General features: G+C 47.2%; 2 protein-coding genes across 9 annotated transcripts in view; one reads left to right on the top strand and one right to left on the bottom strand.

The window, feature by feature from the left end:
- LOC139993502 (uncharacterized) overlaps positions 1–14,393 on the top strand; it is a 56,014-nt gene that overhangs the window by 22,692 nt on the left and 18,929 nt on the right. Inside the window, exons 2-3 of the mRNA XM_072015284.1 lie at positions 5,294–5,385; positions 5,502–5,580. Coding sequence (XP_071871385.1) covers positions 5,294–5,385; positions 5,502–5,580 — 171 coding nt within the window. The remainder of the gene's footprint in view (positions 1–5,293; positions 5,386–5,501; positions 5,581–14,393) is intronic.
- Positions 514–14,393, bottom strand: part of Msi (RNA-binding protein musashi) — a 120,970-nt gene continuing 107,090 nt past the window's right edge. For all 8 annotated transcript variants that reach the window (XM_072015267.1, XM_072015261.1, XM_072015260.1 and 5 more), the window contains 2 exons: positions 3,780–4,020; positions 514–2,530 (listed from right to left, as the gene is read on the bottom strand). In XM_072015267.1, the coding sequence (XP_071871368.1) occupies positions 1,655–2,530; positions 3,780–4,020 (1,117 nt within the window). In that variant the 3' untranslated portion in view covers positions 514–1,654. The remainder of the gene's footprint in view (positions 2,531–3,779; positions 4,021–14,393) is intronic.

Below are 14,393 nucleotides of genomic sequence, written 5' to 3'. Positions count from 1 at the left end.
TACTCGCGCGATGGAGAAATATTGTCTTCCGTTATTCGAAGAAAAATATATGTATACCTATGCGCTATCTTATTTAAACGCGTCCCGTGTAACGCCTCTTTCGCACGCCTGCTTTTTCTCTCTACGTGTACGCGTGGTTGACCGTGCGCGTTTGCGACCGTGTGACCGAACGTGTGAACAGTCGTTCACCGAACGAAAGCGCGCAGCAACTAAAACGGAGACAAAACAAGAGGAAAAAAGGGGAAAAAAGGGGGAAAAAAGGGAAGAGAAAAGTTAGCCGAGATCGCGACGAAAGCTGACAAACGGATGGGCGAAGAGAGAAATAGACAGACGAACAGCTAGAACGTTTCCACATATGCTTCGTTTGGCACTTTGACCGAGGCGGAGGAGTATGTCGCGCGACAAACAGGAGAACTGCCTCGTTCTCTGGAGCGGAAGAAAGGGGTGTCGCGGACCGCGATCGTGTCGCTCTTTACAACGTGGAGCGTTCCTTTTCCACGTGCTTTCGTTCGGGTTTGTCAACAACGTCGCCTTGCGATTTTTTACAAATTGACAAAATAGGATATAGGATAGAGCCGACGAAAGAAACGTCGAAAAGAAAAGCAAAGCGAACGAATCCAGTGAGTAATCGGGCTCGCGAGGTCGTTCACGGTGTAACACATCCAAATGTTTCGTCCTCTTTGTCTGTTTCGCATTCTACCTCCCCTGTTTTATTGCTTCGTGGTCGAGATCCTTGAGAGCGGAACGGTCGCGAAACGACCGCCGATATCGTTTAAATAATTAAGTAATTAATTAGCATACGAGCGAGTGCGGTTGAACAACGTCGCGCATATCCTGCCAGGGACCATACTAATCTAACTAGGAACCGAATATGTGGCGACAATATCGTGTGGAACGCGTGAAACAATTACGATGGACGAAATTAAAGAAATTGAAAATGAAGGAAATAGGAAAGGAAAAGAAAAATATATATGAAAATTCGCGAACGAAGGATGCAAGATTACCGCAACAAAATATGCGATGCGATCGAATTACGCGCGACTTGTTTCTCTTTTACATATGCACACATACATACAATTGTTCTGCCTCTCGTCCTCGCTGCCTCTCACACTCTCTCGCTAATAAATTAATCGGCAAGCGATAACGACGAGTAGTAAACGCAAGAAGAATGACTTCGGTTTTCGGGCTGGGAAATCCTCATGCCCTGATCGAGGACACCACCTCGGACTCTGCGACGCTTTCGAGTTTATGTCCATATCCGCTCTCTTCTCGTTTCTTTCTCTCGCACCGCTTTCCACGACTCATCCTTCTCAACGTATAAATTCTCGGTATATCTAACACGTAGCGCAAATACGTGACAAAAGCAAAAAGAAATGTAGAACCGGTAACCGATTGCACAAAGGACAGCAGACATTTTTATCCATTCAATGGGAAGACGATGGCGAAAGTTTTCGCGCTGACTCAAATGCAAAGCATTTTTCAAAGTGGCAGCCAGATAAGTATAGAATCGGCGAGGAAGAGGAAAAGAAACCGAGAATCGTTCGAAGGAACGAAGACGTCCACGTCGCGAGAAAGAGTCAGCGGAGACTCGGTTGGCGCAAGATTTTCGATCGCAGAGTCGACGTTGGGTGAAAGGCGACCGAAGTAACGGCGTTTAAACGTACATGCCCATTCCATACATGGAACCCCAGTCGACGCCCTGGAAGCTGGACATGTCGACGTTGGTGAGCGAGTATCCCTGGTAGGGGTTGGCGGGCGCAGCCGCAGCCGCGGCAGCCGCTGCAGGAGTGGCTGCTGCCGCGGCAGCTGCGGCGGCGGCGGCTGCCGGTGGAGCCGGAGCTGGGGCCGGCGCTGCTGCGGCCGCGGCTGCGGCGACCGCCGCCGCCGGGATCGGGTACGGCGCGTATCGATACGCGGACAAAGCCGGGTAACTGCTGGCGAACAGTTTTCCGTATCCGGCGACGGCGTTTTGTACCTGGGCAGCCGCAGCCGCGGCCGCGGCAGCTTGCACTTGGGCCTGCGCCTGAGCCGCGACGATCTGCGAGGCCGCGGCAACCGGCAGTGGAGGCTGTGGCGCCAGTCGAACGCCCAACGCTCCCAAAACCACCCTCTTCCCGAGGGTCAACGCGCCTGGCTGAACCGCCTCCTTGGGTTGAGCCTTCTTGCACTCGACCTTCTTATTTTTGATAGTATGGAAATGAATCTCGCACACGCGGTCCACCACGTCCTCGTTCTCGAAGGTGACGAATCCGAAGCCACGATGCCGCTTTGTCTGTTGGTCCATCAGCATCACCGTTTCCTCCACCTTGCCGAACTGGTTGAAGTAGGCCTTCACTTCGTCGCTGCTAGTGTCCTGACTCACGCCGCCGACAAATATCTTCTTCGTGCGATTCGCCTGTTTCGCGCGGTTCTTCGGCGTCGCGTGTTTAGGGTCGATCTTCTTCCCGTCCAATGTGTGGATTGGACACTTCAGCACCTTGTCCACGCTACCGGGCTCGGCGAACGTGATGAAACCGAAGCCGCGACTACGCTGTAACCGAACAAGCCAGAACGGCCACGATGCACAACGACCGTCTCTTCCAACTTCCCCGTCTCTCTCTCACTCTCTCTCTCTCTCTGTCTCTTACACACACGCACACACACACGCACACACGCGCTCTCTCTCTCAATCTCTGCACGCACGCTTTCGCTGCTTCCTATATCGAGTGTCCCTTTCTTTAACTGTATTCGACAACCTGCCTATAGTCTATAGATATTGCTTCGTTTTTCCGTCGATCTAATCCGGCGAGACGTCGATTTCGCCTGAACTTTTATAAAACGCACGCGGCGCTACAAACGCGTCGCGAATATTTTCGTATCGTTCAGTTTCTTTGTAGGCTTGCTTGTAACGAGAAAACTCTTTTATTACCGCCGCGTTCCGTCCAAAAAGTATCCTGTCTCGTTTATCTCGATATCGTACTCTGTATTGTAAAAGAGGTACCATAAAATCTCCTTTTATGTACAGTTAACTAATTACTACCAAACTACCGTTTACATGCAAGACTGTCCAAGCCAATGTAAGACAAACATTCTAGGATTACGTGAGACAAGGACTTCGAATAAATATGATAAGAATCAACTGAAGTTACGGTCGTTAATTGCATCGCTACCGAATACGAGTAATATATGTATAATCTATGCCCACAGTCCTCGTTCGTGATTTCTCTCGAATCCCGTGCGAACGTATCTTTTAGAAACGAGCCTCTGCCTCTTTTCCACCTTTTACAAGTTTTAAATACATGTTTTAATACAGTAAAATACCAAAATACGCTTCTACATCCTTTACACTGTCTCAGCAATTAGTTACACCGATTAGTACAACTTTCTCTCTACGATCTACTGTGTGAAGTCTCGTGCAAAAGTGGAAGGAAGAAACTGGTGCATCGAATCTCCTCGAGGCGAATTGCGTTTTCATCTTTTTTTTCTTTCTCTTTCTCTTTTTTTTTCTTTTTACCCCCTTCCCATTACCGATCCCGAATCTTTTTCCTTCGATGCGAACGGTTTGACCTATCGAGGAGGAAATGGACAAGAATTTGAACGCGTCGATGGCCCGTTCGCGAGCTTCTTCATCTTTTCTACGTTTCCTCGGTATCTTTCAAACGCGAGATGTTTTCAGGAAATATCTGATAATTTCGGCAAAATTCGATTATCACGATTTTGATTGTGGAAGCTCGACGAAAATTTCGGGCCAGCGACCGAGATGGACAAGCCGACGGAGAGCTTCCATCGAGTAAACCGACCTGTGTAACCGGATCCTTCATGATCAGGACATCGGTGACGGTACCGAACATGCCAAAGTATTCCCTAAGCTTCTCGCTGCTGGTCTGCCAAGACAAGCCACCGACGAAGAGTTTGCCAGGTGCCGGGTCGCCGCCATTCGGTGTACTCCTACCGGAGCTGCCGGAATGGCTACCGTTTATAGGCACCAGGGCATTGTGAAAATCGTGTTCGATCGCACCGTTCGCCGCCTCCATGCCGGCGCTGAAACACACATATTCGTCATCGATTAGACATTGCATTTGACTTTTATTCGTTGATATTTCTATCGTCGGAAGAAATATAAAATATGAAGGAAGATAGGGAGACAAAGAAGGAGAAAAATTAGAAGAGAAAGAGGCATGAGATTAATCTTAGTCGGAGGTTTCGGATTTTCGTTACTTGGTAAAACAGAATTTTCGGAAATCGAGTTTTCAAGGTGTAAGAGTCGTCATTTTTAGATGACGTTTAACATACAAAATTACTAGGTAATTGTACAGCAAGGGACTTGAAATTTCTCGTACGTACTTAGTCATTAGGGAAGAAAGCACAAATATCTTTAATATTACTTTAACTATTATATATTTGTCGCGATAAGTTCTATCCAACAAAAGTTTATTAGTTCATCAATCTTGAGCATATAAAAGAAGACATTTTCGAAACAGCGTACAGTGATACACCCGAAAGCTTCGATTCTCAACACTCTCTCCGACTAATCTCGTTCTTTCATACAAACTTACATTCGGATAAATCTTTGTAAATTTCGTTTGACATTGCGAACGATTAAATCAGACTAGAATAGCGTGAAAAGGGAACCGAGAAGGCCAAACCTGGAACTCGACGTCATTACGTAATTAACAGCAGGTTACATTTTAATTACTGATGTAAGGCGAGTTGCGTGGAAAAAAGAAACCTTTTCTTCGCAACGGTTTCCCAGCGGCAGTTTATTGTCCGACTCGCAAACCACCGGCTGGGCCCTCGTTTCTTCTTCGCGCACGTGTTTACGCGTCGCACGGTATTAAGCGTAGCTTGTCCCTTACATTCTACGTATACATATGTACTTGAAACGCGTCGAAATGTTCCGAATCGACCTCTCCTGCTACTTTTCTGCCCGCTCGCGCTTTCCGTGAGACGAGCTGGTGTCGCCCGCGAAATTTTCGTTTAAAATTAGTCATCGTTAAAGAAAAAGACTAAATCTCATCATCGTTTCGTTTAAATCATTGTGGAAAGCAGTTGAGCGGTCGGTAAGATCGACGAATCCATCTAACATTACAACTGCATAAATTTTGCACCATAAAAATTAAAATTAAAAGTACGTACAGAAATAGTATAAGAGCAAAATTATTCAAATTCTGAAAAATCCACCGTCGTGAATCTATCGAACTATTAGGAAAATTATTACGAACCGGTAGTTCCAAAATTAATAGATTCCAAAGATATTTGCTTTTATCGAATTTCAAGAGAAACTCCGGTGACGCATTTTCTCTTTTCGTTTCAGGTAATCCCGTTACTACTACTGAAAACTTTCGCGATCATTGGCTTGCCTATCCTGTGCTGTCACAGACTATTTGTCACCACGATCGATGTTCAGTAAGTTTAGCACAATCAGATCGGATATACGTACATCGTACGCTGAAGGGTTCTTGTTAGCAATCCAACGATTACAATCAACTCTGGATCTAATAATCGAAATTCTTTACACGTAGGATTCCGCCGGGAAATCGTCGTTTCGAGATAACGTCTCCTCCAGGATTTTTCGACCTACGAAATCCTCGGATTCTCAAGGTAAGCGCCGCGATCTTCGATCGATGCACGATTTACATTAGAGAATTGTATCCAAGAAAACGTTCTACAACGTTATCCAACAAATTCCTCTGAAGGAAAAACATTTTAGCTATCATGTTTCTTTCTTCTTCCACTCGAAAGATTCGATCAAGCCGATAGGAATGCGCTACGCGTAACGCTATTTTATTTTCGCCCTTCCTCTCGCTATTATTCTCAATCGCCAATGATTCGTTGCCTGTCTCCCTACGAACGCTACAATAACACCAACAATCGCAAGAATGGTAGTACTCATCCATCGTTGTCACGTAACGAACTATCAATCATCAACTATTACCATCTGTCCTCTCTCATTTTTAGCACATCTCAAAATTAAAGAAATTCCGAGGATTATCGTACAAATTCCTGCATTCAGTCGCCTCTTATCACCCCTTTGGTCGTCTCTTTTTCCCCTTTTACTCGTTCTCACCAAACCTTAAGAAACCTGGAGAAACTGCCCAATTACCATACAAGTTCCTCTATTCCATCGGTCCATTCAAGCTTCTGGAAACATAACCCTAAAGTACCGAGTAACCGTACAAGATGGCACGGGTAACGCGTCTGAATGGCAACAGAGCGCCGCGCGAGCGTTAAACCCCTGGAGTCCGAAGAAATTCGATCGATCGTCTAATCGACGATCCCGACTGAGCGAGACCCGAGCCAGTAGAAAGATCCAGAGACGTACTTTCCAGCGGTTATAGCGAAGTCGTGGAGATGTACGTTGCCTTTCCCGGCATGATTCGTCGAGACCCGCTGCTCAACATTCGTCGGAGAGAAGGAGAGAGCGCAGGTGGATTGCGAGGGAAGTTGGGGGAGGCGTAAAAGAGCCGCACGTTACTCCGATTCAGTTCTATCACCGCGAGGAACGTGGACAGAGCGTAGCGAGGGGTTGAAATAGTAGAGGGAGCGGCATGGTTGCGGCGCAGCGCGGTCTACAGTGGAAGCTCCCGGGGGTGGAAAGGTTCCGAGGATCGCGCTAGGGAAGAAAGAGAAGAAGGGATTTGGTGTGTGCGTGTACGTGCACCCACAGTCTAACAGGGGCAAAAGGAGAGGAGGGTCCGCGAGAAAAGGAGATAAGCTTCGTAACGGTTGCGAGGTGCAAGAGAGATAGCGGACAAGGGGCGAAAGGAATAGGGGCAGGAAGAACGGCGACTAGCGGTGGCTTCGATTCAGCGCGTATCCAAATAATTTATCAATTATCTTGAATCCATTTGGATTCGCGGTTGCCGTATCTCTGGCGGACCGGAGGATAGCAGAAATAAATGTAACCTGTTATAGTTCTCTAGAGGAGAATCGTCAGGGCAATTCGAAGAGTAAAATTTTCATATATTTTTAGATATTTTCGGATTTAAGATTTGTCGATTCGGGAATGAGTCGCGAATCGTGGAGATTCTCTTGGCAAGCAAGAATAAAATGAGTCAAGTTGACCGTTGGTTAAACTGGAAGGAAGCTGCGAGGAGTATACGAACGAAAGGTTTGTCGGTCGATGACGGTCGTGAGCGGATCGTTCCCGTCGCTGTGGACGAACAGAGTAGAAAGAGAAAGAGCGAAACGAGAGAAAGAGGGGAGGGAAAGAGCAAAGTGAAACGGGGCGAGCCATTCGGGGTGAGGGAGTCGGCCAGGGGGGACGCTAGGATGGATAGAGAGCGGGGGTGGAGGGTGAGAGAACGCGCAGCTGGTGGATCAATACGCCCCTTCGTACTTCTCTCTCCCTTTCACAATGTTCCACCCCTGCGGTACGTCTATCGAGAGATGCGACGCTGCTTTTTCTCGTTCGCCGCCTAATTTTCGCGTAAACTCGTCTCTCTCACGTGCCATTCCGCATTAGCCGGCTTTTTCTTCCGCGCCTTCTTCCGGTCATTTCATTCTCATCGCGTCCGAATCCACGTCCTTCATCGAACTAGACGATTCCTTTCTTCTACTCTACTGAAATTTCTCAAGATACGTTCTTCCATCGATTCGCTTTCTTTTCGATACGTTAGATTCCTTCGAGCTTCTTTCGAGCGTAATCTTCGCAATTGGCGGAAGAGAGCGGGAAGAAAGGTCAATCACGAAATCAGACTTCCAGCCATCCAACCGATCGAACTCGTTCGTCTAAGAAAGACGCCTAAATTTAGATCTAACAGGCAGACAGGAACATAACTGGTTGAAACTGCGTTACGTGAGATTCGAACAATACATCGTCCTATTATAACATCGTGTAATTATTTCGGCCCATTTTTCGCATACAATGCGATTTACGTTACGTATCCCGGTGAAGCTCGAGTCTCTACGTGCAACTATTTCCGTTGTCATTCAACTTCATTGTTCGCGACCGAAGGAACCTTCGAAGACGCTCCTCCCTTCGATTCCAATACAAGAAACTCTCGCAAACTTTACCAAGTTTCGTTGTTCCATTCCTCCATATATTCGCGATTCTTTCGGTCGCGTGTCCGATTCCAAGCAAGTATTCAAAGATTGGAAAATCGATCGTAACCGGTGACCTCTTCTCCATCTATCTCAACGCGTTTACGTTAGACACGAGGGAATTCCTCAACGATTAAACATTTCTAGTCGACGTCCTGGCACAACTGGTGGTCGAAGCGCGGTGTTGGCGCGTTCCAGTCATGACCCCGATCGTTTTGCGACAGGCCGAAACGCGAGGTGTAACAGGAAGCGAGGATAACGGGCCAGGGGAGACGGAGAGAGTCAAGCTGCTGGATACGCGAGAACGGTTTCAGTATTTCCAGTATCGGTAAGCAGCAGGCTATGGCTGCGCGTAGTCGTCATCCCCCTGATGGCCCTCGGCAACATCGAGGGTTACTTTCCTCCCATTCTCTGCCGCCCTTGTTCAGGCTGGCCGCGCACTTCTCTCTCTTTCTCCCTCTTGTTCTCTCCGAGTCTCCCTCGAGCCCGTACTCGGTCGCACGCGGAATATGCGCGGTTAGACAGGCGCGCACTAGCCACCCTTTCACCCTTCCACCCTCGGTGGCCCGCCAAGGGGCTCGAACCGGCGAGGAGAGGGTGCTTTACCGTTGTTGGTGGGGCTACGAAGCTGGAGGAGAAGTTCCCTCGGGTGGGGGAGGGACAGGGTGCGGAGGCGCCGTCGCCAACGAGCGACGCAGTGCCGTCGGGACGCTCGACCGAGCGATACCGCCTTCGCAAGAGTCGAATCGACGCCGCCATCGGCGAAACGACACCAAAGCATAACACCACCAGTCGCCACCCTCGCCTCGGCATCTTCCGTTCCTGCCTCTACCATCGCCGTCATGTATCGCGAGAACGATCAACGATCTTCGCGCGAATCATTTCTTCGCTATCGATCTGACGTGCGAAATATATCAAAGACGCTCGGACGCTCGCGGGTTGCATCGCGAAAAGCGAACCGCGCCAAATCCCGATCAAATCGCGGACCTCGAGGATGTCGAAGAAAGTAGGATCTTGCCGGCCGGAAGGATTCGAACCGCTCAACCACTCGCCGGGGATATTGTCTTGTCACAGCAGTACGCCTTTAAAGAGTTACTGGTGTGATGGGACATTGTCCTCGTCTCGTGGCCATCGTCGAACGCAGTCTCATTCTTTCCAGTGTTCTCTGGATTCCAAAGTGGAAGGAACTCTAACAAAAGTGTTGGCGGTCTCTTTGTGTTTCGTGATAGATTTGCAAAGGTGGAGAAGCGGAACAAATAAGAACGATAGAGTTCATGGGATATTTGCAGGTATCGGAGGACAGGGAACACGAAGCAAGAAGAAGAGGCGGAAGAAGCTCCGTAAATTTCGTGAACTTCCATCTTTCGAATCTCGAGCGTTATCTTCGTGAAAGATTAGAGTAGTAATTCCGCGTCCCTCGACAGGTGACCGTAACGGACGAAGGCTCTGCCAAGGTGTCTCTTAATTCTTGCCAGCGTGGATATCACGGCGTTTCCGGTCGATAAGGCAGCTTCCGGAAGGTGCGGCTACGATGGTTGATCGAACGACTTTCTTCTCGGTTCATGGGAAGAAGTGAGAACGAACGAAAAAGGAATCCTTCGCTTAAGTTCGACTACAAAAAAAGAAAAAAAAAAAAAGGGAAAAGAAAAAAGAAAAGAAAAAAACCGACGAAGCTTCCATTCGATATAATCGCTCGTTCCCTTTCCACGAACAAGAAAGTCGTCAGAATTGTCCATTTCCCAAAACGTTAAAATCATTGGCACCGGTGGACCGTGGAATGGATTCTGAATGGAATCGTATCGTGATGTCTGAATTGGCAAGATGGCGATGTTGGAACGTTTCAGGTGTGTTTTCTTCGCGAACCAGCGATCATCCGTGGCCCCGACTTATTTTCTTCGATGGATTCCATTTTTCTATCCCCGTAAGGGTGGTTCTCGGAATCTAAAGGATTTCGTGAAAAGTATATTTCTTCGAACGATCGAATCGAACCGATGGATTCGTTTCGACCACGCCACATGTCAATAAATAAAGGCAATGCTTTCCATTCTCGCGGATACGTAACAAAGTGGTTACACGCATCCGTTCTCGTAACAGAATGGTCGACGCATTATCGCGATCGAACAGTTGACGAGATCGTCCACTTGGCCTAGTTCCGGGATAGAGTAGCCCACACATAGTATCTTCCGTGGTTTCAACCCCGAAATATCTGCGGTCGTTTATTGAATAATGAATAAGGCTTGTTTCCATCCTGGACGCAGTGTACCGAATTAAAGCGGCGCCACGACGGGGTAGTGAAGAACTCGAACGAGGTCGATGAAAAGGTTAACGTCGGGTTTAGGTCGATCGTACGCCTTCTCTTTCCCTCCACTCGCCCCTCCCTCTCTTCCTCTAATCGACTCCCCTCTAGGTTGCTTGGTTTCCCCAGTTTCGATCAGAGTTTCTACTAGCGGCGACGTTCGATCGGTGTCCAAATGACGTACACGGATATGCTCATAACTCACGTTCGACCCTAGTCTTGCCTAAACTCGAGTAATTGCCATTGCTTTTCTCTTCATCACGCGCAATACGATTCCGCCACCGATTCATCAGACGTTGTAAACAACGAGCTATGGCACAATCTGGTGAACTCATCGAATCGGCAGATCTTCGAAGCTATTCACGAGGCTCGTTGTTGTTTTTCGTTGACGAGTCTCAGGCCGCGATCACGAAACGTAAATGTTCGCTGGAAATTTCTGGTCCGGCTGGATCGAATCGATTTCGTCGTTTCAGAGTTTTGCTGGTAGTCACTGTACACACGGTACATCGACAACGTCGTTTAAGTACAAAACTACGATAGGGGGAGTAGTTGTTAAAAGGAGAAAAGGGCGGGAATCTTCCACCTAGACAGGAATATGCGTCTCTGTAATTATCGATGGCACGCGACGCTCGTTACATCATTCACCGTCTCGTTTTACTCTATCGGCTGGATGATACGGGGTTCCCTACGTCGCATCCTATTAGTAACTCTGCACTTCGGCTGCCCCTTGCAACCACCGCTTTGTGGTAATTTCAACGTAATCTTGTTCGATTCTGCAAAATTTAATCGATTCGAAAAAACGAATCTTCTCGGACGTTTCAAGACTCCAGCAAAGAAAGGAGAGAGACAAAAGAAGGGGCTGTGGAAAATGGAAAAGAGGCCGAGCGTAGGTTAGGGCATGCAGAAATCGCGGTAAGAATTGATTAGCCGTTGAATTAACGGGCGCGGCGCGTTTGCGATTCGAAAGAGAGAGGAGGAGGCTTGCGAAGGTAGTCGTTGGGTCGGAGTTGGATTTCACCGGTGATGGAGGTGGCGGTGGCGGTGGTAGTGGTGGTGGTGATGCGGTGGTGGTTGTGGTGTTGGTGGTGATGGTGGTGGTGACAGTATTGGTGGTCGTGCTCTGGTCTCGTAGATGCACGTGGAGATGGTAGAACCTATGGTGGTTACTAGTGCTGGTGGTGACGGTGATGGTGTGGTAGTATGCCGGGTGAATGGGGTGGGCTGTCATTTAACCTTCCTGTCGGTTGGTAGAGGGCACAGCCGCTAGGCGGCGACACGTTTGATCGTGAGGAAAACGTAGTGGAGGGAGCGGACACGGAAAAGGGGAAACGAAAGCTGCAGGTTATCCCTGTTCGTTACGGCAGCTATCGTCGTCGTCGCCGTCATCGTCGTCGTTGTCGTCGTCGTCGTCGTTGTTGTCGTCGAAGAACGCGTCTGTGTTTAGCCGGTTGTTCGAACATTGTGTACGTTCTGATATCTTTTTCAAGAATCGTACGAGAAACCTACCAACGAGATATAGAAGCGTCGACACACACATACACGTCTATGACAATCAGCGGGAGCAGCAAGAAGAACATTGGAAAAACCGAATACGCTCCGCCATGTTCATCCCTGTGAGAGACACCTTAGACAAGAGAAACCCCCATAGATGTGTAGAGCCTAGAGTACGCACCGTTACGCGCAGATGTCGTTGTTGTGTAGACATTGTTATAGATTAGATACAATCCGTCTTAGAGATCTATGTATTATATATTTAATATTTTTACGCGTATATGTATACGTATATATATATGTAATATATATATATATATGTATATAAATGACGGAGACAGAGTATAGCTTTAGCCGAAAAACTGTTTCGTCTTCGCTCTAGATACTCGTTGTATACTCCGCTTGATATTATGTACATGGATACACGTATCTATTTACACACGTGCGCACGCGCTCGTCCGCACATATTTCTCTCTCTCTCTCTCTCTCTCTCTCTCTTTCTCGCTCTTTATGTGTGTTTACACGTACCGGCGCGAGACAACATTTTGATCGATTTTGTTAGAATTGAAGTATACGCGTGTTCCCTTAAGCTTTACGATGGCTCGTGACGCGTTTCGAGAAACAAAATATCCGTAGGAGAAAGGCGAGCGAAGCAGAATCCCGTGGCAACATACAACGCGCAATTTGCATGTATTGCGCGTTGCAAATGACCTATATGCAGTTATAACACATTACCGTAACTCTATATGTTAAGTATCACTGCCTTTTGCGTATCATAGAACTGCACACGTAGATTGTATTATATGTTTTACAACTATCGCTGGCAAGAACGATCTTGCCACGCAGAAACTAGCCTCGTCGAGACGAATTCAATGTTGTAGTCGGTTCTTGAAAAATTCACGAATGTACTAGAGTATGTACGAATAATAGTAATGGGGGTGAATGTTCAATAAATCGAAACAAAGTTGTTTCAATCACGAATCTACCTCGATGCTTCGATTTCCTGACCCAGAACAACTTCTCTGACTTATCTAACGTCTCGATTCGCGCCAATAACGGTCAAACGTTCGACGATAATTTTCCCCGGTTCGATTCTACGAAATATTATCCTCGAAAGAGCGATTATCAAGGATCGGACATAAGGAAGAAGAAAAGTTGGTCGGAACGATCGGCCAGCGACAACAAGAGGGTGACTCATTTGCAAGTTACACGCATAAACGTCCATTAAAATAATTGCAATGTGCCGTGATCGAAAGGATTAAATGTCACGCGTCACGAAACAACCCCTACACTCGGTTCGTTTCAATTTACCGCTACTTCTCTTCTCCTTCTTTCTTTTTCCCTCTTTTAAAGGACGACCGAGAGAGCGGCTCAATTAATTTTAATTTGGACGATATTAATTTTAATTAAGGTACGCAATTAACACGAAACACGTCGTCATCGGGTGTCGTCGGTGGCACGGTGAGACCGGATGGAAATAACTTGGCTTTAAAGTCTTCGTAGCGAGAGCTTCTCAAGGGGGATACGTCGATTAGGACCTAACCCTCGCCGCTCTTCTTTCGTACGCGTGTTGCGTACGTAAGTACGTACACACGTACGTTCGCCTGAACGTGCTTGTGTACGTGATCTATCGGGTCAGGTGTACGACTAGACGACCGTACACGATTATAGTCACACTCTATGCATTATAAATCGCAGATGCCTGGAACATATAGGTAAACGTTCATAGATAAACGTCTATCCCTCTACACTTTGTATTTGTGACTGCACGGATAGAGATAATTGCGGTTGATCGGAAAAGTATTCGCCCACCCGAGTACTTTACACTCGGTTCTTAAAGTGTAGTTTCTCGTTTCTCGATCTTACTTTACTTCGTAGCTATTGGACTATCGTTGTGGACTAGAATAACAGATATCTTTTAGAAACGAAGCGGCAACGTATCCCCAGGATAAGATAAACTAAACGCGATATATAAAAAATAAGAATAAAACGTAACAGTACTGATAACTAACCGACCCTCGGCTGTGATTAAGTCTATTTCAAATTTTCCTTCTCTGATAGAATTCTTTTAGATCTCCCTCCCCGCTGTTTCCTAATTTCAGATAAAACATATTGATAACTTTTTCGACCAACTATAATCGCGAGGAACAAGAAAAAATATTCTCAATTTTCCCTTACATCTTCGCTGTCTAACGTATAAATGTAGAAAAGTCGTAGGAGTGTTGCGACGAGCATTACTCGCCTAATTCGGTCGATCGAACGGTACTATTGTTTTCTTTTTCTTTTTTTTCTTCCAGTCTTCCGCCAACTGGCCCTCGCGATATTCCTCCCAGAGTTTTCTCCCTCGGTTTGTGTATCCAGCACCCATATTATTGGATCAATACGTGCAGGGTTAGGTTCCATTTAATCCGCAGGGGGTGCCCTCGACAGACGGGCTATGGAAAACATCGTACCCTCCTACGTCAAACCTCCTAAACCACAAGCACTGCCATCAACGGGGCTTCTTCTGCATCACACAGGCCCTTCTGTATATAAGGACGCGTTCGCGCAACTCCGAAGCGGAAAAACAACGCGATACATCCGC

This window comes from Bombus fervidus, chromosome 13 (genome assembly GCF_041682495.2).
Source record: "Bombus fervidus isolate BK054 chromosome 13, iyBomFerv1, whole genome shotgun sequence".
Taxonomy (NCBI): Eukaryota; Metazoa; Arthropoda; class Insecta; order Hymenoptera; family Apidae; genus Bombus; species Bombus fervidus.
The sequence above is the reverse complement of the archived record's forward strand: the minus strand, read 5'-3'. Positions and strand labels throughout refer to the sequence as shown.